At 45.8% G+C, this 25,682-nt stretch overlaps 1 protein-coding gene and 1 long non-coding RNA gene across 2 annotated transcripts; one reads left to right on the forward strand and one right to left on the reverse strand.

Moving 5' to 3' along the window:
* Positions 1–475: 475 nt before the first annotated feature.
* On the forward strand, positions 476–1,884 carry LOC122182499. Its single transcript, XR_006179838.1, has 2 exons — positions 476–1,179; positions 1,496–1,884. It is a non-coding gene; the product is annotated as an uncharacterized LOC122182499 (long non-coding RNA).
* Positions 1,885–5,832: 3,948 nt separating this feature from the next.
* BUB1 (BUB1 mitotic checkpoint serine/threonine kinase) lies at positions 5,833–24,922 on the reverse strand. Its single transcript, XM_042862209.1, has 25 exons — positions 24,849–24,922; positions 24,679–24,738; positions 24,464–24,608; positions 23,935–24,131; positions 22,709–22,749; positions 21,917–22,023; positions 20,561–20,613; positions 20,263–20,453; positions 19,714–19,874; positions 19,074–19,390; positions 18,134–18,186; positions 16,359–16,496; positions 15,159–15,254; positions 14,185–14,275; positions 13,740–13,812; positions 12,896–13,076; positions 12,228–12,306; positions 10,971–11,170; positions 10,565–10,705; positions 9,817–9,932; positions 8,423–8,584; positions 8,069–8,226; positions 7,808–7,985; positions 7,425–7,531; positions 5,833–7,203 (listed from the first exon to the last, which is right to left on the reverse strand). Exons 1-25 carry the CDS (start codon positions 24,917–24,919, stop codon positions 7,008–7,010), a joined length of 3,312 nt encoding a protein of 1,103 aa, XP_042718143.1. The 5' UTR covers positions 24,920–24,922; the 3' UTR covers positions 5,833–7,007.
* Positions 24,923–25,682: the final 760 nt, after the last annotated feature.

Below are 25,682 nucleotides of genomic sequence, written 5' to 3' on the forward strand. Positions count from 1 at the left end.
GGGTGCGCGCGCACCGCTGTACGGCCGTGCCGCGCGCGGGGATGTGTGCGCGCACACAGCGTTACATCACTCACAGCCCGGGCACGGGGGTGGGAAAGACCGCTGCGATCATCCCGCTGTGCACAGCACAGCACAGCGTGCCCGCTGCCCACGTCCCTCAGTGCCACATCCCACCGCTCTGGGACTCCTTCCGGTGGCCCCACCGCTCCCTGGGCAGCTGTGTCAGTGCAGAATCACTTCTGGAGAAGGAATTGTTCCTAGCAGCCAACCCGAACCTCCCCTGGCACAACGTGAGGCCATCCCCTCTCGTCCTATGGCCGTTCCCTGCCAGCAGAGGCCGACCCCGCCTCACACAGCCTCCTTTCAGGTGGTTGCAGAGCCATAGGTCTGCCCTGAGCCTCCTCTTCTCCAGACCGAACAGCCCCGGTTCCTCAGCCGCTCCCCATCACACTTGTGCTCCAGACCCCTCACAGCCCCGCTGCCCTTCTCTGGACACGCTGCAGCCCTCGGTGTCTTTCCTGCAGTGAGGGCCCAGCGCTGAGCGCAGCACTGCAGGTGCGGCCTCACCAGTGGCAGTGCGGGGGGCCGCTCACCTCCTGCTGCTGCCACACGCCGGGGTGCCGTTGGCCTTCTTGGCCACCTGGGCACACTGCTGGCTCACGTTCAGCCGGCTGTCAGCTAACGGCCCCGCAGCCTTTACCTCTGCACAGCTTGCCAGCCACTGCCCCAAGGCTGCAGCGCTGCGTGGGGCTGCTGTGGCCAAAGCACAGCACCCGGCGCTTGGGCTTGGTGAACTTCCTCTCATTGCCCTCCAGGCTGTCCAGATCCCTCTGTAAGGTCTTCTGTTCTCAGGCAGATCAACATTTCCCTCCAACTTGAAGTCATCTACACACTTACTGAGTGTGCGCTCAATCCCCTCATCCAGATCATCTATAAAGGCATTAAACAGGGTTAACCCCAGTGCCAACCCCTGGGGAACACCACTCATGACCAGCTGCCAGCAGGATGCGACTCCATTCATCACCACGCTCCAAGCCTGGCCATCAGAATACACCCGTCCAAGTCACAGGTTGCAGCTCCTGCAGGAGATTAATGTGGAAGACAGAGGCGAAGGCTTCGCTAAAGTCCAGATAGACTGCATCAGCAGCAGTTTCCCTCATCCTTTCCCTCATTCACCAGGTGGGTCACCACACACACACCATTGCGCCCACTGGGATGGAACTGGGCTGCTCGCTGTGGCTCACACTGGGACTGGAGGGTGAAGGGATCGGCAGTGGTTCCAAGCAGCACTGGAACATAAGGCGCTGACCCCTCCACCCCTCAGGGGGCCAAAGTTTCCAGTCCCGAAAGACAAGGGGAAAAACCCTTGGGGAAATTAACTGGGGAAGGGCGTTAGGGAAAAGCACAGCCGGCAGCGCCGCGCAAGGTCCGGGCTGGGAAGGGAGCGGCTGTGGCAGCACGGCGACACTCAGCTTCTGCTATTTTCTCCCCACAGATCACTTTGGTTTCTGTGTGGGTGGCTCACGCGCGCAGAGGTTCGAGGGTAAACGTCTCACAAGAACAGGATGTCCTTTGCACCCAGACCGTATCTTGGTGCGTTTTGGGGGTCAGCAAGTGTCCACACCCCAGCATTCTCTCCAGGACTGCCCTCTCTCTCACACGCCGCAGCCCCCTGAAGCCCAACAGCCGTATGGATGGAACCCACCTCAACTGATGAGCAGAAGGCTGTGGGATAAGCACAGCCCTGCAAGCACCTCCACATCGGTGATGGCACTGCTGGCTGATGGAATGGGCTGCAATGGGCTTCATTCTGCTCCATACTGGAATGGAAAAAGACGACTTCTGCTTCTCCAGCCCATTGTGATAAATGGCATTTCACACAAAGCCAGCAGATGTAATCAGTTTAAGCCAGATGCCTGAAGTTCGAGCCTTTATCTGAATCGGTTTCAGAGCCTGACCTTTTTGGGGCACGCTTTGTGCAAAACGCTGCCATTTTTCAGCCCTCCAGACATACACAGACAAAGCTGCTTGTGAATCATCTGAGGAGCCCCAGAGGTGGCAGGGGGTGAGGGAAAAAGAGGGAGATTCTTAGCTGGGAGAAGGAGGAAGAGGTGTGCTGCTCAGGCTGCAGCCACCCTGTGCCCAGCAGCAGCAAGACACAGACATGGGGATAGCAGTGGGACACACAGGGCATGGGAAGCTGCTCCTGAAATAAGCCCCAAGGGCTGAGGATGTGCATGGTGTGGGACGGCAGTGCAAACCCCAAGCAGCCGTGCACTCGCAGCGGGGCAGGCTGGCAGCACCACAGGTGACATTAGAGCAGTCTCCCTATGGGATTTTCTGCTACATTACCATGCTCCCATCTCATCAGGAAGGTGCCTACAGCTTCTGTCTTTGTAATTTATTTCTTCTCTCAGTGCAATTGAGAAATCTGGTGTTTGACACGCCATGGGAGGGAATGTTGCTGGCACCAAGCAGGTGCATGGTGACAGGTGGCCACCAAAGGACGTGGTACAAACACATGCCAGCCCCCCCGGGGGCCCTGCCTCACTGTGGGCACCATGGCACTGAGCAAAAACTGAGCAAAGTTGGGTTTTCCGTAGAAGAAAGAGCAAGCCACCCACGCGCCAGGAAATCTCTCCTCTGGGTGTGGGTGGTGGGGGCCCCAAGATGAGCTATCTCTAAAGGGCAACTCTGGGGATACCTAGAGATCGGCATCGGTGTGGATCTGGCGCGCACAGGAGGAAACATCAGCCTCAGCAGCTGGGGGTTGGGTTGGGCTTTTTTGCTTTTTTCTTTTTTTTTCCCCTCAAAGCTCTTTTTTAGTAGCTTGTTTTCAAGGCGGTTAGAAAACAGGAGCTCCCCCCCCCCATCACTGTGCTCACAGAGCCTGGGATGCTTTTACCCTTTTCAATGGGAAATGCCATGGGTAGCAGCAGCCCAGGCCCAGCCCTGCACAGCGTGGGCAGCACCCCCAGCTGTCCCCAGCAGCTGTGCACCCCTCAGCCCCTCACCGCCCTACAGCCGTTGGAATCCAGGAGCCTAGGATGGGGAAATCACAGCCAGCGCCTCCCCGCAGCTGAAAGCCAGGGCAGATTGCAGCTCGCCTCTAGCGGCTGTAGAGAACAATGTGAAACTCCTACACCCACACAAGCAGACAGAGGCTCTGGCACCACAGGCACGGCCCTGACATTTGGGTTCTGGAGGCTTGGGTGCAGCTGCTGTGGCCACACCTGTGCTCTCTTGGGAGGGAACACACATGGGTCAGGCACCTGAACTCCCCAGCCGTGCCATTAGCATGTGAAGGTGGGAAGACAGTAGTGAACGTGGTTGGGTAAATTTGGGTATCCCCGAGTCCTACTCACACTCGGGAGCACTGTAGGTTGCGCTACGAGCTGACGTATGAAATGAAATGATCTCCTGCAGCTGGTGGAGATCTGTGCCTGGCCGGGGAACAGCTGGCTCCAGCTCTGCACGTAAGAAAACTCAACCAAGGAGGAGGAAAAAAATCCCCAGTGCCGGGTGTTTATGTTTCACCCTGCTCCAGCTGATGCGCTCCAGCTGACGGAGCCAGCCGGCTGTTTGGGATCAAACCCGGAGGCTTTCCCCACACCACGCCAGGGAGAGTGGGACCGGCGGGCAGAGCGCAGCAGGGGCCAGGGAGCGTGCCAGCAGTATGCAGCAGGGCTGGGTGCTCTGAGAGAGCAGCGCATTGCACGTGGCACAGAGCCGCGGGGCTCTCCAGAGCTGGGAGAGGAAGATAAACAAGGAGAGAATTACCAAAAATGACACATGTGCTGTGGCCAATGCCCCTCCCGCCGACACAGGCTTTCCTACAGTGCAATTTGATTTATCAAAACAACAGGACGAGCATTTCTCAGTACCTCTACAAGTAAAAGCAGCCTGCAATTTCAGCTCGCTGCGCCGCTGCCTTTCCCACTGCAGTCGTGGCCAAAACAATGTCTCAGAATAGCAAGCCCTACAAAAAACAAACTCTACCTCCCCATTTGTGGCAAGTCTCAGCTCGTGAGCTGACTATCCCTGCCCTCTTCTCAGCATCCAGGTGATGTGTTGGGCAGCCCGTGCTCAGTATCCAACCACGGGATGCTTTCCAAGTTCAACAACTTGAGGAGAACGTCTACTGAAAAAAAAACCCAACAACCCAACAAAGTACCCCTTAAATACAGAAACAGGGAAATTTATGAAAATCTGTTGTTTGTCTCCCTCCTGTGGAGGGATGCACTACATAAATAACACCCCCACCGTACCTGGGGTTAATCCTGCACCTCTCCAAAATAGCTGAGGAAGTGGTGTTTCCAGGCTGCTCTGCTGGGGCTGCCAGGAGGAAAGCTGGGCGAGTGCCCAAGCGGAGCTCCGACCTGCACCTCACCTACTGCTGGATGCTCCCAGAGGGCAGGATCAGGCTCATGGAAAACAGAAAGAGCTCTGAAAAAAACTTGGGGCAGCTGTACCCTTAGCACTTCTGCTGGAGGAAGGTCCCTTTAAAAAGTAATCTTAGGGAAGAGGAAGGAATGGGAAAATTACTGGTGAGACTTCTCTTGAATTCTTTGTTTTTTTCAAAGTCAGCCTTTGGCAAGTCAGGCATGGTGAGCCAAAGCAGCCCCTTCTTTTTAAGGTTTGAGGTTCCAAAATAATAGCAATGCACTTTGTACTGTCATTTCTGCACACAGAATCCCGAGCTACTCCCACCTATCTAAAAGCTTTAAAACAGCCTCCGCTCTGCTGCTAAAACATCTTTTTCCCATCCTCGAGGTGGCCCAGGCAGGTTGGCAGTCTGAACACTGGGATCTTTGCATGCTGCACGCATGCTGAGCACTGAGGCAGGCAGGCAGCATTGCTGCCTCGTGTCTTTCCCTTAAGTTACCTTTATGAATCTTTCCAGCTGCTGGGGCTCCTGCTCACAGGTTCTCACGTTATCCCTGCACAGGAGAAACGTCCTCGTGAACAGAACAGCCTCAGTGCTGGGAACCTCCAGGTGAGCCCTGCTTCTCAATACCTTGATGTGCCCAGTGAGCAGCCCGCTATTCACAGCTGGCACAGCAGCAGTGCAAAGCAGCAGTGCATTTACTCCAAGATCAATCGGCAGCCACGGAGGCTCAAAGGAAGGCAGTAATAAGCCGCCGTGTGCTTGTTGGGCAGGCAGCCAAAGGCACACCTGCTGCACGTGGCTGTCGCACGCCGGCACAGGGGACTGCCTCGAGAGCCCTGACACGGGGATCCTGAGATGGGGAGGCAGAACAGAGCACTCCTGCACAGACGTGGTGAGAGGTGTGGATGTGGGAAAGGACCAGGGGTTTTAGCAGAAAGTCTCAGCTGAGCTGTGCTAAAGGATGGAGAGCAAGAAGTACCGCCATACTTTAGTGAAGGGGAGCTCAAGAGCCGTCATCCCTTCACACAAGTGCAAAACACGGCCCATTCCTGCCCGCGGCCTGGGTCCAGCCCTGACTCACCCCAGCATTCTTTTAAATGGTCAATTTGGAATGAAGACATCAAACAATCAACAACTACAAAAGCAGAGAAAGTCTGCAGACCTGCAAAATTCGCTTGGTAAGACTGAGTTGCTCCAAATAAGCAGTGTCTATGCTCCCCCAGCAAGATTACACGGCTCCATGCTCCCAAGCTAAGGAGAAAAGCCCAGATTGGGTATTGCTGTGGAGCTGCTGCTCAAGCTAGTTGCTGAATCTCTCTGACATTTATGGATTTAGCACCAAAGTTAAGCAGGCTTGACATCTAGCATTTGACAGGACTCCTGTAAGTCAAGCCAAACTCCCAAGAAAGCAAGTTGCACAGGTAATAGCAAATCAATGCAGTTTTATTGGCCACTGTAGCTGTGTAGAATTAGATAATTTTAACAAACAAAATAGAGAAAAAAATGGTACTTGTAAAATAAGCTTTTCTGGAGTTTTCCAGAGCAAGGTGCCAGATACCACAACACAACATTTTGCCGCACTAAGGGAAAACAAAACCTCAGAATGACCAGGAAACAACTATTTCAGTTCCAGCACAGACACACACACTTGCCTCTTGCTTTTGCCCACGCCTATAATAATTTTTGACTGCTCAGAAGCAAGTTTAACAAAGAAGTGGCAGGTGTGAGTTCAGTTCAATGTAATCCAAATCTCATCTATGCTGAAAGAAACTGAGATTAGCAGTTGCTGAGAAAAGGGGTGGAACAGAAGCGTTGTGAATACACAAGGCACAAAGCTGAAGGACTTGCAGTAACAGCAGTCTTGAATGCATGGACAAGCAGCAGTGCTCATCTTGTCACCAACTCAAAACTTCTTGCTCACATTCCTTAGTTATTTGCAGGTGGCTCCAGCAGCTTTTCCTGGGAGAACAGGGACATATGGAAAACCTGTCCTTATGCATGGCACAGAGTTTTGTCCATGATGGAGTCTAATAAGTCACAGAAGTTCACCTTCTTGTGACCAGTAGCATGTACTGCTCCCAATTGCTGTCTTCTCTCAGAAGAGATTCTGGAGTGTTTCACAATGGTAGGACCACAGTTTGGAATTACATCTCACTTTCTAGCATCTTGCTCCTTCCACAAAGTCATTCATTGTTCTTCGTATTGAGGAAAACACATCCTGAACACCTCACATACACTCAGTTTCAAAGATCAGCCTGACTTTCACCTGGCTGGACAGTGTTTATTACCTGTGTACTTCCTAGCCTATATACACTGAAAGTCGAAAGCGATTACTTCACCTGTACAGCCCTCTTCACTAGCTTTTTCTCCCCCCCCAAAACACACAACATATTGTGCCCCTGGACAGTCTCCAGCATGCCTGTCCCTCTCACACTACAACTGGGCAGGTCCCATTAACAATCTAGTTTCCAAAAGGTCACATTTCTGCACTATTTCATGCAAACGTGAAAGTTACCATTCCTGAAGCTTGGCCAACAACATTTAGGTTTAAAAGACGTTGCAAAAATACTCCACGTGCACGACATTCCCATCCTCAATCATTCAGCAAGCTGAACACCTATCTTCGTGACCGTTTGTGCTCTATGAGCAACACAACAAGTCTTCTCCTCAGGAGCTTTATTTCCTTTGCATACGACTTGCAAAATAAGTCCTTCAGTCTGTTGCGCAAGGCAGATAAAGAAGGCAGGCTGTGGCAATTTGGGATGTTTAGCATGATGTCAAAGAACTCTTTCCACAGCTCAGCATTGACAAGCCTGCAAAGAACCAGAAAATAATAAAGGTATAAAAAAATTCAAAGTTTAAACTGCTAAAATATTATTTCCTGCTTTTACCCTGTGAAGCAGTTCCCCATGCAATTAAACCCATGGATTTTAAAGCACTGGCATGTAAGTGCAAGCAACACTGGACAGAATGTAGGTCTGGGTCTAAGGTTACTGTACATCTCTGTAGAGAAGGAAAGACCTTTGACACCAACCTTCTGAAGGATCCTTCAGGCTTCCAGACACCACTTTCATTCTTCACTTGCATGTAAGTACCAAACAGCATGCAGTAGACTGTTGCTGCAATGCCAAAGTAGTCTGTCTAAGCAAAGTACAGACAAATTCCACATTAAAAAGGCATACTCAGACCACCAAGAACTAAACAAAACACAAACAACAAAATAGAAAGGACCCAAAGGAAAATATCCCCCCACTCCTTGGGGGTGCTCAAAGAGCAGTCTCCATTAGAAGAGGGTTCTGGATGATGCAGTGAGCTGAACCTACAGCACTGGTGCAGAAGTTCACTATTTCATACTCTATTTATACTAGATGCATGCCTTGAGCCCTGAATATTATGGCTGTCTATACAGTCTCTTACCTGGTAGTTCCATGGTTTCTGGGTCAGCATTTCAATACACTGGAACCCAGATGTTTCACACTTTGCAGTAAACGCAGTTCCTTCAGGAAAGAGTTTCATGTCTATACTCTGTCCCAGATCAATGAGAGTCAGGCCATGGGAGAGATCATCTATGTCACACGTATCGTTGTCCAGAAACCTTTAACCAAGACAAGCAGCAGCAATCAGAGACTGCAATGCCACGATATGGTGGCATCTCACGTAGTCAAGGGAAATACTTGCCTTTCTCCAAGCATGAAATTATCGGGTTTAATGTCACCATGAATGATTTTGCAGCTATGGAGTTCTTCTACCATATGAAGAATCTTTACAGCAAAATAGACTACAAATGCTTGAGGCATCACCTTTTCAGGAAGCTTTTTGTAAATGTTTATGGCATTCTGCATAAAAAAAAAAAATCAAACATAGGAAAGAACCATCAGCTACACAGAAACAACTCTACATGAGTTTCATGTTCACATTCATAATAAGCACAGACAGTGAAGTTCCATAAAGTGAAGAGACTTCTGCATATCACAACATAGCAGCACTCAAAAAGGAATGCAGATGTTCAGAGCACAAGTTGAGTGCACTTACCAGCAAAGTTCCATAGTTATAGAGCTCACCAATCAAAATGCTTCCATTTTGAAAGAAATGAGCAGAATAAAGGTGGATATAAAGATGATGGATACTTGGATCGAGCCTTTCTACCAGTTGGGTTGCTATGTAGAATTCCCAAGGATTGGCAGGTTTCTGGACCTGTAAGAAAAGGTTCCTTACTGGGTGGATCTGCTAACAGTAAAGCAGTCCTCCTCAGCTTTTTTTCTTGAACATCAGACTAATGCACCTAAGCACTTTTGATGAAACAAAATGCTTGTATCTACAGTATTCAACCTCAGGATAGCAAACTCCACCATATTGAATCATCGTTCCATTGTGGCTTATCTGCTTTTTAATGTTATTTAAAATGTCAGTCTTTAACGTTGATGTTTCAGTCTCCTGTTGGCAACATACAGTTTGTTTAAGGGAAGGCTTACAGCGAGTTCAAAACAGGAAAACCTGATGCTGAGCATCAGCTATTTGGCGTAGGGGGAGGAAAGAAATTTCTTAGACCTTACCTTTACCCTATTAGAAAGCTCTTAGTTAAGTGTTATGCAAAAATATTTATTTGCAGGAAGACTGAAATATTGTGGATTCGAAAAAGGCTTCAAAGCTATGAAACAAAGATCTGATGGGGGTGAAGTGTTGACTCAATTGCACGGTCACATTTCAGCCAGGCTGTAGTAAGTGCACACGTGGGCTTTTAGCCAACAGCAGACACAGGGTTGCATGATCTAGCATAACCCTCTTGTGTTAAGCTGACCTCACAGTTGTGCAGACTTTCTTTTTGGCAGTAATTCTGATGAAAGTCCATCCTATCACCTGTTGCTCATTCCTGCAGTGAAGCAGCTTGTGGAAGGGGAGAGCAGAGAGTGAGCTGCTCAATCTATGACTGCCATCTAGACAAGCTTGTTTGTTAATAAAACTGCACCCTAGAGGCATCAACTAGCAGAGTATGCAACAGCCAGCTGCCACCAGAAAGGCTGGCTGCACAATGCAAAATGAGTGCTGGCTGAGTGCAGAACACATGTGGAAAGGTAGCAGCTACACACTTGGGAAGGTGCACGGCCCTTTCAGAGTGACCTTACAGCATCAGCTGTTGCACCAATTTAGTCCACAGCAAATGAAAATGTGCATAAGGGCGTTCACACAAGTAGCCAGCCCTGTTCAGCTGAGAAAGATATCCTAAAAATTATAGCCAGGTTACTTGTGACTACTTGATAGAGAGAAGATCAAGAGGAAGTCAAGACAAATTGATGAAAATAAAATAACTTTCCACACAATGCATCAGACATTGCAGCACTCAAACTGAATGAAGCTTGACCTGAGCAAAATTAATCCAGGGAGGATTAGATTACTGGAAGACTACAGAATTTTCCAATACTACTTACCTTGAATATTACTTTCTGATTGTTTCTAGGGTCACTTGCATTCAGAACAGAAGCCTGGTAGACTTGAGCAAAAGCTCCTTCTCCAACCAAGCTGTCCACACAGACTGAGAGGGAACCTTCACAAGACAGAAGAGATTAGCAAGCCCCACTTGCAAACTTCAGCAAAAAGATGCAATTACTCAGCCAAAAGAAAACACACCAGTCATACATAAGTTAGTGCTTTAATGCTAGTGCTAGGCTTTCACTACTTTGCTCTTCTTGCTAACCAAGCTTTTCATAAAAGAGAACCCGTAATCACCCTTGAGAAGGAGTGCTGTGAAGTACCACATACTAAAAAGAAAAAAATAAAAAAAAAGTGTTTCTATTTTTGCTTGACTCCAAAGTGCATTTCTTAAAAAGTAAACACTAATGTTTACATGCAAGTATGTTGCAATTACTGTCACACAGACTTTGTTGACAGAGGACTGCTGCTGTCCCATACAAAGTGCAAGAGTTGCATCATAGATGACCAGGAGAGGAAAACTAACAAAGGTTTTTGCTCCTTACTCAGAACACCAGTCAAAAACGGTTGCATTCTGACTACAAAAGACAAAACAAAGTGGTCTAATTTCAAATTTGAAGTCCAGATAGTCTGGAAACTATTTGGATATATCCATAAGTAAGCTGGATTAGAAAAATAAATAGTTCAGAAGTTTCCAGAAAAGTCTGTAAAAGTGCTTCAGAATGCAATGTTTGAAGTAGCTCTTACCAAGATGGAGTTCAGCCCTCGCTTGGATAGGTGGAAGAACAGATTTCCATTCAAAATAGTTGGCATAGGTGTTGAGTGGCTTACGGAGCTCTGATAAGAATTTGCAAATCAACTCCTTATCCCAAGGGTTCTCAACAAGGACTTCAGGAAAAAAAGAAAAAGATTTAAGCCATAAGGGAAGTGTCATTTCAAAGAAGTACCACAAGCTTATAACTGAATGAATGCGATCAATCCACACTCATCCTTCCATTGCTGGTGCATAAGCAGCAATCTCCTTGCAGGAGCCACAAGACATTGTCCTTACTGCAGTGACCACCTTCACAGTGGAACAAAGCACTGCTCCAACAACACGATGCTGCTCCAGTCTCAGACTTCACAGAAGAAAATCACAGCCAAGGCTCCATACCTGAAGCTCCACCAGTCCTGGCTGTCCTGCTGTCCTGCTCAGTTCTGGACAGTTTTTCATGGGAAGTCTTGTCCACCCCAAGAGATGAAGGATATTCAGCTCTAGCAGTGGTAATCTGCTCGTGTAATTTGTGAGAAGCAGCTGCAGTGATGGCATTTCCTTGACACTCCCCTTGATTTGCAGTGTGTTTAAGAGCAGAGCTATATATTTAAGAAAAAATAAACAACTTTTAATTGGCAGCACTTCCATGCCATTTTTACCTCTTCACTAAGCCAGAGGACAAACAGCTGCACCCGCTGCCTTTGCCATAACCATAAGAACTCTGGGCACAACTTGCCATATAAAGAAAAAGAACCACCTCTACAAGCTATCTGCATCTTCAAGCAGCAAATAAATCTGTTCAAAACCAACAGAGCCCAGCAGGCTTATCAGCATTCCTTATTTGCTCATGACTCTTATGCATTGCAATCATTGACTCCTTCCTAATGCCTGCACATCATTTCTGACAAAACCTTCTGTAGAAAGCCTCACGCTCTGGATCAAAGATACTTCACACACCAACAGTTCTGCTCAGCTGCTCCAACCTCCGCATTAATAACACTGAAAAATGCACCCCACAGCAGGGAGCATGCAGGCAGAATTGGCAAGCTGAGGTTTGCCTTCAAATGCATGTAAGCAAGCTCTCTACTCAATCAGGACTTAACCAAATCATTGAAAGTGGTGCGTGCACCTGAGTGTGAAACATGCATTACAAAAAAAGGTACTGTTGAGCCCCCCATGGAAACCCTTTAAAAAGACACCACAGGAGGTCCAGACGGCCACCAGTGCAATAATTAAGCTGTAGTTGAAGAAAGTCAGGCATTTGCCAGACGTGTCACTTTCACCCACACACTCTGCAAACACTGCTTCCCAAACGCTGCAGGAGTGCCACTATCAACCAACTCTTATTGTGCCCCCCCAGGGACTGTAAGACATTTGCAGCAGTGGTACAATAGCTAAAGCACTTGTTACCCATGTCGTGTGCCAGAAAACTGAAGTTACACAAGCATTTTTGCAGATATTATCACCATAGGTTCACACAGCTCTGCAAAGAGCTAATATGTATGCTAAGCAGAGTCAAGCTGATACCAGTATGTTAGCTCTGGATTACTTGGAGGGCTCGACCCAATTGCAACACAGCAGACTTGCCTACTCTGGCATAAATTTGCATTGCAGCCTGAAGTCCTGAAAATCTCACCCAGTCAGTCAATGCCATACCTTAGTTTCATAGTTTTTGCCTTCTTGTGCAGTTCTTCAGAAAATTCCAAATCCATTTGCTGCAAGTCATTCTTGGAAGCTGAACAGAGGGAGTAGCAACGATAAAACATGCTTATTTTGCCCAAAAGGCAAGCACGTTTAGACCATTATTTCCAACACAAGAAGGGAAAGTCACACTGCAACTGTGGAAGCTGCTGAGGTACCATGAGAGCTAGAACTGAACAAGCCTATTTTAAAATAAACAAGGGGAACACGATAGCTTGATTTGTTTAGAGAAGAGTATTCCAGAGCTGAAAGAGGGGTAGATAAAAATAAGGGACCTCACCAAAAAGGTGCTGCTGGGATTTCAGTCAACTGTTTGGCTTTTCACAGACTGGAAAATCCTCCACAGAGGTTCAGATTAGACCAGTCAAAGGCCCTCTGGTCCCTTGCCACCTTATCTTTCTTTGCTTCCAATTAAAAAAAATTTGGAAAGCATAAGTGCTGGGCCTGCCCATACTCCTAGCTGTTGCTTTGCCAGGGATTTGCATTTAGAAGCTGTAGCAGTGGGAGCAATACCTGTGCCTTACTTGGCAAGGCCTGCAAGGTAACTAGGGCACAGATATGGAGGTGAGAAGCATTGAATTTGATGCTCCAAACCTGAAGCATTCACTATTTTACTATTTTACCTTTGTCCTCCAAAGCTGGCCGTGAACGCACTGACAGGTAATTGAACGGTGTTGATACAAGCCGGGCAGCTTCTGTAAAGTCTCTTGTGTTGTTTGGACAGGAAGCCAATGTTTTATTGGTACACGATGCATTCCACACTATACAATCATCCTGCAAGAACTCTGGTGTCCTCGTCTCTTCCTAGACAGGAAAATAAATACACAGACTTAAGCTAAGCCATCAGAACTAACCTGTCAGATCTGCACTGTGACATGTTAGCAGTCAGCCTCAATAACACAGTGCTATGTGTGTGTGTGTGTGTGTGTGTGTGTGTGTGTGTGTGTGTGTGTGAACATGCAAAAAATAAAGGAGTGGCAATATAGCCTAAATCACAGGCTTATATAGCTTGGTTCTGTATCAGATCTGCATGTGGGCAGTAGTCAACTTCACAGCAAAATGCTGGACGTCAAGAAATTGCCATAGTAGTCCGAAGAAGCCTAAAGTTTAAGCAGCCTAATGTTCAACTCTTCTCCACAGCTATGAGAAGCACGAGGTGGTTAGCACAGCTTCAAGCACCTCTGGCTCCCTGTCATTCCTTTCCTAAAACAGATGCCAAATCTACACATCAGCCTCAATCAGATTTGTTCTGGAAACAGAAATCCCCCTCTTAAGCTCCTAGGTTTGTTTTTGTTACAAAATGAAAATTAACTGAAAAAGCTCATCTCATAGGCAGAAAACAGAAAGGGGTATCGAGGCTAGAATGAGCTAAGCGTAGCAGGACAGGGATGGAACAAAGGCAGCTGCCCTCTAAATACCCAGCCCTTGCTGTCAAGGCCAATTCCTGCAATAAGATGAAACACTCACTTCTGTGCAGTCAGTCAAGGGCCGCTCTCCAATATTTCTGGGCTCTTCTGTCTTGCTTTTTGGTGGTGGAATCCTGACAAAACAGGTAGGTTAGAATAACTTTTCCTTAAAGCCTGTTCAAAGGAGTCTAATGGTAAGACAGACTTGTAAAGAGAAATCCATTTGTGTATAACCTAGAGAAATTGCAGTAGCTCAAAGAAACTAGCTATCCACACTCGGCCTGAAAATTAAGGGCCTGAAGTATGCTGTCCAAAACAGGAAAGTTACGTCATTCTACAGAGAAGCAACTGCAGCTTTCTGGTGCCACTTTGCCACAGCTCACACTGATTTCACTCGAGCCAATCCTGATATTGCAAACACAGTCATAGAAAATTTGTACACCTAGAATTGATTCTATTCCACATCTTCTTAACGAGCCTTACTCAGTTGGTTTTTTCCTCCTTACCCATTGTTCTCTTTTTCCTCTTCATCTTCAAAGATAGAAAACATGGGTACAACGGGGGCGACGACGTTAGTTTTCAAGGTTCCATCAAGCTCTTAAAAATAAAAGATCACTGATGTTCATAAAAATTCACATTTCCCCCCCTAATTAAACAGGTGATGGGATTGGATTCACAGCTTTTCTTTCGGGCTACTGCACTTTTATGTCTGGCACAGATATGGCAGAGCAACGCACCTATTAGTAGCTATGATTCCTGTTCTGAGGAAGGTCAGTAACTGCATGAATTAGTTTGGGCACACAAGGACTTGAAATAGAGATACTTTCTTGGAAAGCCCAGACAAACTTGAAGAAAACAAAGCAGATTGGCAAGGCAAACGTGCAAGTGCTTGACACAGAGTGTGAGATGCCGTCATGGCTTCGTTCAGCTGCACCAAGAGGGCCTTCAGAGCTGCCACTCAGCTGCTTTTTCCAATAAACTTTTGGAAATGCACGTGACTTTTCCATCTCAGAAACAAAGTATCCAGGAATACATAAGCTTTCTTGGCTGCATCTGGCCGGTTACAAAATATCTCTGAACTCACTGTTGTCTGAAAGCCCAGCGCTGGTTTACAATCTCAGCTGTTACAGATAAACTGAAGATTCAGGGACTAACACCCAGCCTGCAAAACGTTCTAAAACAAAAACTCTTAAAGTAGCAGCTGCGCCTTTTTCAAAATTAAGACTTTAAGTACCACTAAAATGTCTACAGAGAACCAGCGTTTAATTAGGACATTAATAGGCTGCTAGTAGTAAACTCATGCCTTCCTCAGACTGTGCACTGCCATCCAGAACCTTGTCAGTAAATTCATTATCAAGTTAAGCAGCTGCTCCTTCACTCTACACCTACTTAAGAAACTTTTTTCCTTGCAATTATGAGGCCTGGGTGAACAGGAAGGAAAGGGTTGAAATCTCATGGCACAGAAAATAAAAGCACGTACCGCTTTTGCAGAAAAAGGCTTCAAATTGCTCCTCGCTTTCTTCCAGAGGAGATGATTCAGGGAAGACAGGTGTTTGAAATACATCCATTAGGAATCCTAACAACAACACCACCACCACCCAGAAGAAAGTATTGTCAGAGGTTTTTCCACTGTGTAGTAGTCAAATCAAATGCCAATTATTACAATTCTTAGCATTTATCAAATGCCAGTGATCAATTATTCTTTGGTATTTCATTTGAACACTGCGTAACTGAACAAAAACAGAAAGATCAGACCTAGCCAATGCGTAACTGTTGGTGCAATGACTTTTCTGCTCTTGAACCTCTCAAAGACGACACTTGCAGTTCTTGTATTATTTTTTGTCTTAGTGGCCTGGGTTGAAAAGGACCACAACGATCATCTAGTTTCAACCCCCTGCTATCTGCAGAGTCGCCAACCAGCAGATCAGGAGCAACTTATTTATATTCTGAAGGAGCAACTTCCTTATCTTCCTAGAGATTGGGATATCTAATGAACAACTCAAGGTTTGCATTTTTTTTTTTAAGCTCTTTATAAGTTTATCTGCAGCTGCAGTTGTTTGCTACGTGGTAGTAGTCAAGAGGCTTCCTATCACAACTGAAGAACACAATAGGAGTGACAGGAGAGGAGAAGGACAGAACAGCATCAGGACATTACACTCCACATCTGACATCAGAAACAAAATTGCAATTTCCATTTCAGTACTTTGAAAAAATCAGTGTTTAGAGAAGATGATGTACAGATGTTCAATAAACAGGGAGACCTCTTGCACGAGGTACCTCTGTATCAGCTTTGGAGGGAGCTCAACTTCAACCCAAGTTATTAACTTCAGATCATTCTCCCACGTTAGCCTGCGACAGGTCTCAGAGTCACTGACAGTGCTGACAAGAGCACTCAACTAACAGGCTGCACAAAGCAGCTCAGCCTGGGGCTAACAGTGTGTTAATGAAGCATTTCTCACTTGAGGTAAGTTCTACTCCAGTCGAGGTATTGGGTCATCCACTCAGTTGCAGAAGAAGGGCATGGTACCAGTACCACTAATTTTACTTTTTTTCCCCTCTTTGAAAGAGCTGTACAAATGCCCATTTGTAGAAAACCTCATTGTATATTCTGCTCCACTAAAATTACCAAGCAAGATCCCATTCATTCCAGTGAAGCTAACATGTTATTCCAAATGCTTACCCAATGCTTCTTTCGTATGAACTGTTGGTGAAGGTTGTACTTTGAATGGCGTTGCCTGCATTGCTCCTCCCAGTGAGGTGTTTGGTGTAGCCTGAGAAGCATTTCCAGAAGCAAAGGAAGCATTTCCAGCTCTAGATACTGGAAAAGGAAACAGTGAGATTATTTCTAAAGTAGCCTGGGATGGATTGTTAACATTTCAGTAGCCAAGAAGAGAAATAAACAAGAAGAGTAACAGAATGACAACTCAGAGGTTTTGTAGAGCAGACTTTGGCTTATCTAGTGATCTGCTTGTTGGGAGCCCAGAGGAGACTGCCCTGAAGGGCAGAAGGGACCTCGGACAAACATCTGGTCTTTGAAGACATTGTTACCAACCTGCAGGAAATATCCATTCTGACACAGTGAGTCAAGCAGACAGGAAGCCAGCAAGGACAAAAGATCTCCCAACAGAACTCAAACCAAAAAGAATTGCACAAAAGTGGGAATGGGAACTGGATACACAGAAGAGAGAATGTGAAATTGCCCCAAAGTGCGAGGAAAGAAGCTTAGCTAGGATTGGAACTGGTGAGAGATGTGGCAACAAGGGCTTTGTGTACAAAAAACTAGGGAAACTGAGGAAAGCAGGTTCACTACTCAGTGAGATAGGTGACCTAGTGAAGATGACACAGAAATGCTTTGTCCTCATTCTTACTCTAAGGCCTGCCCCCAGGTCCTCGAAAGTTCTGGCAGAAAGCTGAGGAAGGAAGCATTACATGGGAAGCCTGGAGTTCCCAGTCAGACAAGGTTAGTTTGCACAAGCTAACGAAGTATAAACAGCCTGTAAGCAGTGGCAGTCGGAAACTGGAAAGGATTAGCAGGCCTTACAGTCTATAGTCTATTTCTGCCTGTATGAGTCATCATTACAACCAGGTTACAGCTGTATTTCAGTATGTTGGTCTCATTTCTCTGCCATATCACCTCTGCAGGTGAGTAGTGGAATTAAAAACACACTCCCATTAACTTATCTGCTTTAACCTGAGAAAAATCCTCTCTCAAGGGCAAATCATCATTTCCCCACTTAAAAGATGACATCTAAAACAAATTAGCAAAAGACTCCTCTTCTCTGAAATACCACAGTCCACTAAAACCAATATCTATTGGTGGTGACTGTGACCAGTACTGATGCCTGACGAGAAGGCAAAAACATAAGCAACAGTCAACTAACTGTTAAAACTCCTATTGAAACTCCTTTGAAATTGGAAATATGAAATACCATCTTGGCCATCTTAATGCAGAACTACAAGTAGTAGAGTGATCCCAAGGGAAGCTCAGGAACTCCCGATTCATTTCCTGCTCCTACATCCCACCCTCTATAATCTCAGGTATGATGCATTCAACAGACTTCTAGACAAAAAAAAATAATTAAGATCCATCCTACAGAATTCTTGCTATAGACAAGACATGGGGGATCTCATTTTACATATATACAATCAGAGTTTTCATAATTCATTTGGGAAGGAATTTCAATAGTTAAGCGCTCTTTAAAGTTAGAGAATTTGCCTTATTTTAAATGGAATGGAAATGTTAAGACTGGAACAGTGTCTTTCCATATCTGATGTAGGACTTCTGGCATGAGGTAGAGCTCCCCCATCATGTCTCACACACATTTATACTGAATATTAGGAGCTCTCAGATAAGATGGTCTATGTCCACCAAAACTGAAATGCTACATGCTATTCATCCCCAGCCAGTGAAGACACACCAGCTATGTTGGTCTCTGTCAAAATTTACTTTATTACCTTCCACGTCCACACAAGTAGTCAGTCCAGTGGATGATGTCTTCTTAGAGTGCCTTCAGAAAAAAAGACTAAAACACATTAGCTTGAAATAAATGCCTTTCTTTAAATTCCAGGACTTAATAGTAACAGTAACCAGCAAGGTTACTAACCAGTAAGAAGGCCTTTCCCAGATTTAAAACAAAGGAAACGTCACAGAGACATCAGCCATCCTACAGCCCTCCTCGCACAGGGCATAAAAATGAAGTCAAAAGAAAACATTAGAGATTGACCTGCCCCTACTCTGTCCAAGATTCTCAGTTGCCAATAGTAAAAGCCAGAAACGCAGCAGTCCTTTGAGAAAGATAAAATGCAGCCAGCAAATATTCTTCTTGAATACAGTTTGCCTCCAGGTAACCCTCCAACATAAATGAATGACAACTATTCCATTTCTTCCTGTTGGTCAAGTCTCCTCCTCAGCTGTGCTCATTTTGCACACCTAGTTTTCCCTCCCTGCCACTGAATTGTTTCTTTTATTAGCTGCCATATAAACCAAAACACAAGAAATAAATACAAGCACTTTTTTCTCCTCCAGAGACCTTAGAAGCCAAGATGTAACATCTGGGATTTGCATGAACTAAGCACATTCCGTAGTTTATTTCAGGCATGCCAGGGACACAAATGCTGAATAAACACTTTCATTATGCTCTGAATTTACTCCTGGTTATTACAACTAAAACACAATGTAGAAGGAATTAAAAACTGAAACGAGGACCATAACTTATAAAAGTTTGACCCATGTCTTCTGAAAAAATCTTAAGAACTCGTGGAAACCAATAACTAGAAGAGGAAGAAAAAGGCTGCCTTTTTTTTTTTTCCCCCTCCCAAGTTAATTCTCAGTTTCAAGTAAAGACACAGAAGGCTTGATAATCTGCAGGGCATGAATTAGCCTTTCTATACATACCCTTCTCTGGTGCTCCACTGACCAGCTGAGTCAGGTTGTGCCCGTTCCTGAGCTGAAACCTTACTGAAAGGAGGGTGTGACAAACCATTCTGGACTTCTCTAAGCTCCTGTTGAGTTGTGGTCTCGTCCTTCTTGTATGGTGCTTTCATCAGGGAGGTTGATGCCATCCTGGGGCCAGCTGGTTTTGCTGACTCCAGTGTAAGAGATTTTGATAACAAAGTACTTGACTGAGGCTGGTCTGGTACCAGACCTGAGCTTTGGCAAGGTGCCATCCAGTTCTGTTGCGGAGCTGCACTGAGTGCCACATGTGGATGCACCTTTAGGAAAAAGAAACAGTCTCTTAACCCCCAAAGGCCCCCAAATGGTTACATGTGTGTAATCATTGCTAGCTTGCATAACTTATAACTGCTTCTTGCATTTAAGAAAACTTTCAGAGGCAATATCAATCTTTGAGGTTTAGCAATTAAAATTCTCTTCATTATGTATTTCAAGTTATGCCAGGTATTTATGGTAGTCAGATATTGCAGCCTCAACTTCCAGATTTGGTTATCAAAGCACTCAGGTTACCAGGTGAAGCACAGTTAAGTTTTAAGAGAGAGTTTTATGAGGACTGCTCCTATTGAACATAATACACACTCACCACTGTATTATTTGGTGCAACAGATGTTGCAGGTGCTGGTTCCAGCCTAGTTTCCTCCAAGCTTTTGGTGAGCTGAGTGAGCTGCTCCAGCTTCTGCTGCAGGGCTTGCAGTTCGAGGACAGCCGCTTCTTTTTTCCTCACAAACTCCTTATCTTCCTCTTCTAAAGAAGAATCATTGATATGTCATAAAAAAAAAGGTTGTTGTTTTTTTTTTTTTTTTTTTTCTCTTCAACTTTTTTGTTTTGTTTACAAAGATCCAAGCTGCAGAAACCCAGGGATGAGCTTAAATTCTAAATAACAACATCCAGCCAGTTTGGGAATTGAAGAATTTGAAGGTAACTAAATACCACCACACTTCAGTCACTCAGCATGTTAACTGATACGTCCAAGCTCATTCCACTCTGTTTTTGAACAGGGACACTAACTTGGGCTTTCATAAATTTTGCAGGCTTTAGCAGAGAGTTTGAAAATACATGAGTACAGACAGGTACTAGATTTCCAACACTGTAAGAATGCTTTTGAAATAGCTAAATGGAAATGGAAGAATACCCTGTTCTTTTTGTCTTTTGAAGCGCTTGTATTTCTTGAGGTATCGGTTGGCTCTCAGCTCCTCAAATGAAAGTTCAGAGCCCTCACAAATGAGCAGGTTTTTGTCATACATTGCAACCTGTTTGCATTCCACAGCAGAAGGCAATGATGTGGGAAGAACTTCAGATTTAGAGATGTATGTAACACACGTCCTGTGAGGAAAAATAAAGGGCTCTATGTCAGCACATTGGTTTTGTTCTGAGAGCGTGTTAATTTTCCCTACAGAGAACTGGCATATTGTTTTCTTTTTGAAACTTACACTTGTTGTCTTCCATCAGAAGAGCAGGACTGAGTATCAGCAGAATCAGGACCCTAAAGGGGAAGAAAGAAATCCAATATTATAGTTAGCCATCCATTTTGACAAGACTAGCAACCAGAAATTCCCAAGACTTAATTCTGATTGAAGAAGTGGCAACTCAGGCCACGAGTGTAGCAACAGCAGACCAGAAAGAGTCATACAAGTTGTATACAAGAAATCTATTCCTGAAGAATTACAGCTAACTGTTACACAGCTAATCTCAGATCTTTTGAAAGATGAACAAGATCCCAGAGAATCCAGACAGACAGATGTAGATCTGGAAACTGCAGTCCTCAGAAGGATTCTGGGACTACTTGAGCAGAAGATCTTGATTTCAAAATGCTAGGAGCCTAAGTTAGGGACCACTTGGGTTTGTTAAGAACAGACTGGACAGCCGTCTCCAACTTCCTTCTTTGACAAGCTATCCAATTTCAGGGTTGGGGGCAGGCAGCAAGTCTGATAACTTTAAGCTCTATTCCATCATTCCATGACACCAGTCAATACTGGCAGGCGATGTCCCCCAGGATCACATTTCATTTCTTGTGCCAGAAAAGCTGTGAAGAACCCTACCTAGCTTTGCCATACCTCAGAAGATCAACAGTGTTCCATTCTGGTACTTACCTAAGATGTCTTAGAAGTAACATGGTTTCTCTTTTGTTTTTATTGTGGGGAAGGGGGTGAAGGAAGGCGACAAAAGGGTGACAGAGTTTGGGCTGTGTAGTTAACAAAAACTTCTACTGGGTACAAATAGAAACTCAGTTGGAAGTTGCTACAGACTGACCTGGCAGGTTACAGCATCCTGCTGATGTTTCCCCTACAGAGGGGCTCAGGGGTTGTAGGAGAGTCATCTCCTAATGATTTCCTAGATCAACAGGCTGACCTCTAAAAGAAGCCACCGCTGAGGACTAGTTGAGAAATTTCTCTTCTTCCTCAGGAATTATTTTTTATTCATTCTTCAGAAGCATACAAAAACGTAACTTGAATTTCACAGAAATTCAGTGACATCAATATTCAAGAAGCATGACTGACAAAATACTATTGATAATACTATTCCTCCAAAACAGTGGTAGCTAGATGGATCACATTTTGTCTGCGATTACTGGAAACGTGCTGAGTGATTAATAAGCACTTCTATTAGTCAAAATATTCCTATGAAGATGTGATGCTTACAGTGTAAAAAACACCACTAAAGTGCTCATGGTACCTGGAAGATTTGTTAGAACATTCTGATTTACATTGGAGAGTGTCACTGGATAAGAAAATGTTATATGAGCATCCCAGTCTTCCTTGTACTAATTTACTTCCCCAGTTTGTTACCTGATTCCTGCACGTGCTTGCCAGATCATTAAGAACTGTAACACCTGTTTGAGGAGCCATTTGATTTTCAGCATTTGAAGTTTGGAGTGGTTTTACAGTAACAGCACCTGGGACAGATTATATTGGCTTTATTAATGAAGAGAAAGACTTATCATTTATTAATAACTTCAAACATTAGGAAACTAATATCTCTCTTCGAACACACTTAAGAAAACAGAAGATCAGTTTCTACAGGCAAATTATTACGCTTGTAGCCACAAACTAGCTGTGAAATTCAATGATAACCCACTGTTCAGTCTTCTACAATGCACGTTGTTACATTCTCAAAATGATGCTGTCATTTTCAGTATCAACGACAGAACACTCAATCACTACCCAAGTCTGATAAGGGGCACAAGCTTGCCACTAAATTTTAAGTTTTGTTATTAAAATACTATTAATCTAATTTTACAGCTGCTATTCAAATTGTTTCTGATTTTGATTACTTATACTCCCAACTTTATTACTGGAACAATAAAACAGTACAGTATTGAAATTGCGAGATCTCAACCTTCAGTTGCTTCACGAAATAAACCTCTGCTGGATGCTCTAACATCTTAATGCTATGGAATAGAACCAACACAGCATGTTTCCTGTGCAGAATTCTATGAAGTGAAGATCCACTTAGAGATCAGATTAGCTGAGAGAAACAAAGCACACAACAGCTTCCTTCACTATGACAAAACTCACCAACTGAGGTAAAAGGTTAATCTAACTTAGGTACAACTCACAGCCAAAGATCTGTAGCCTCACCTTGCAGAGAAGGATTCCAAGGATCATAATTCTGCAGCCAGCTAAATTACAAGAAACATCAGTTGTTATTAAGTAACCTGTCCCCCGTTCCTTCCCATCCACCCCCAGGAACCTTTGATTTCCTTACACAACTATTGTGCCTAGAAACACTACCCTAAAAACACTCCGAGTAGTTACAGGACCCTTATTGTTGTACACTGATGTGTACTGGTAGTTTCACATCTGTAAGAATAAAGAACCTCCACAGTACACAGAAGAGTTGGAAATAGGGTTGTTTTATCATCAGAAGAGGAGGCATCTCCTGATAAGCACCAGCTCCAGCATTTCCAATGTCTAAATGCTGAACTCCAGCAGACCCACCTCTCCGCAAAGTAACAAGTACAAGGAACTGAACCTACATATGATGATCAACGTGCCCCCAGTACAGACTTCAAATTCAACTCAGATCAGGAACTGATGTCTAATTCCACTGCAGTTCCAGTTATTGCCATTGCCCAGAAGTCGAGGAATATCCAAGTCAATTATCAGCAGAACTGCGCATCCAGCAGGCAGCCATTGGAAGTACATGCAGCTACAGGGTGATGTACATCCAGCTGACACACCATCATAAGCACACAATCATTTGACAAGTTGGATGCCATTAGCACGGCCAATTACTCCAGCTTTTAACTAACAAAGTTCACGTGTAGAATCACAGAATGGCCTGGGTTGCAAAGGATCACAATGCTCAGCTGGTTCCAACCCCCTGCTGTGTGCAGGGTCGCCAACCACCAGACCAGGCTGCCCAGAGCCACATCCAGCCTGGCCTTGAATGCCTCCAGGGATGGTACAGCCACGACTTCTTGGGGTGTAGTAAATCCAGGGCAAGTTTGTGAAGTCAAACAGGCTGTGCTATGATTTTTAATCTATTTTAAAAAGTACAGGAGATGAATCAACCAGATGTAGCATTTTCCTTTTCTCAGCCTCCTTCACTGAAGGCACTGCATTGGAGACTTTCTCAATATACCCTCCAAAACAGCCAGCAAATAATGAATAGCAAAGAATCATTCTTAAGCTTACACCCAGATTTCCCAGCAATAACCATTGGTCTGCCTCTCCTATAGTACAGCATATCCAAAGGAAAAAAAAAAAAAAAAAAAAAGCAACAAACACCCACAAGTGAACACTATTTAAGTATTTCAGTAAATATGTGTGCCAGAATTTCAGTAAAAGTGTGTCAGAATTACCAGTACAGCTGTTGCAGGTTCTCTTGTGGCTGTGCCTGGTTGCGAAGTCCTTTTTGAACAACAGACACCGCACACTGCACGAGGCCTTCTTTTACAAGCTGCTGAGCCCAAGCAATATAGAAGGCAGAGACGTTTGTGCCAATTCCCTGACCACACAGGTAGTCAAAATACACGCAAGGAGGGTTGATGAACTCTGCCTGCACGAGACAAAGACACATAACCCATGAGCTCTTCCATAAGCATTCCAGGAAATCACAAGCAAAAAAGAATAACGATTTCTTTCTTACCATAGTAGGAAAGCACTATTTTCTAAAGATACAAGCACAGTGCCTTTCTTGCAGTGCAAGCAATTCGGGGCCCGGTGAGCCACAGGAGAGAGGACCCCCTCCAAGAATTTGTGCACAAAGACACACAACTTCGGAAGCAGAAAAAAGGAGCTGAAAGCTGCTTTCAGCCACAGAGCCGCCAAGCCGGAGAATAGCTTTAACTTCCTAGGACAGCTGAATTTTCTTAAGACCCTAACACCTACCAGCTTAATGCAGCAGCTCACAAATCTGCCGTCCTGGCGATACTTCTCGTCGGCCAGGAACGCCTTCACAACCTGCTCCAGGAGACGCGGCAGGCGCTTCTGTTGTTCGTGAGGCGGCAGCGAGCCCTGCACCCACCGCACGTACCTGAGAAACGAACAGGCGGGTCAGAGCCGAGCCCAGCCCCACAGCGGCGCCCGGCCGCCGGCACACCGACCTGTCCCACGGCTCCAGCGGGTCGTTCCCTTGGTAGTTTTGGATCTGCGCCTCGTAACTTCTGTAAAACAAACAACGGTCCGACCGGGCCGAGGAGCTGGCGGGCTGAAGCCCGTTCGAAATCCCCGCTCCTCAGGCAGCCCACCCCGCTTCCCGCCACGTCCCGCTCACCGTGCGATCTTCTCCTCAGCCATCCCTGCGCCTCCCGCTCCAACCGCCGCCGATTTAAACTCGCCGCGCATGCGCAGTACGGCCCGGCACTGCACCCCCATTGGCCCTCCTCCCACCAATCCCACTCACCTTCGCCGTCAAGTCCCGCCCCCTTTCACCAATCCCACTCACCTCCGCCGCCAGACCCCGCCCCCCTCCCAACCCCTCCCGGCAGGGCTTCGGCGCTCCGTCGTCGCCCCACGCCGCACAGCGAGGAGGGCTGGATGTCCATATAATGGATAGGCAGGCCCGGGTGGTGCGACGCAGGGCTTTGCGATGCTCCAGATTACTTGCTCTGGAAGCCACAAGGGCAGATCACGCCCGAGCAGTCTGGTGGCCTTCTACAATGCAGCAGAACAAGGGAGGGCAACTGGTGTCATGTGTGCAGTGCAAAGCCTTTAACGGTCCCCAACCACAGCCTTACCTCTAAGCAGAGAGAGATAGGCTGAGGAGTGAGTTGGATGGATGCAGCCAGAAGGTTGAAGTCCTTATTTCTATGGCCAGGTGGAGCCCAGTGACATACAATGTCCCCCCATTAGGACCAGCGCCCTTCAGCATCCTTATCAGTGACACAGGTGGACAGAGCAAACTTGCTGCACAAGACCGGCACAGCAAGTTTGCTGATGACACTGAGCTGAGTGTTGTGGCTGATACAAAAGAGGAAGGGATGCTACCCAAGGGGATCTGAGCAGGCAAGCAGGCCTAGGAGAACCTATTGAGGTTTAACAAGGCCCTGGCAGTGCTGCCCAGAGCCTGGAGGTACCCAAGGCCAGGTTGGGTGGGCCCTGGGCAGCC

The sequence above is a fragment of the Lagopus leucura genome, unplaced genomic scaffold (genome assembly GCF_019238085.1).
Source record: "Lagopus leucura isolate 7727_CA_CO unplaced genomic scaffold, USGS_WTPT01 Super-Scaffold_73, whole genome shotgun sequence".
Taxonomy (NCBI): Eukaryota; Metazoa; Chordata; class Aves; order Galliformes; family Phasianidae; genus Lagopus; species Lagopus leucura.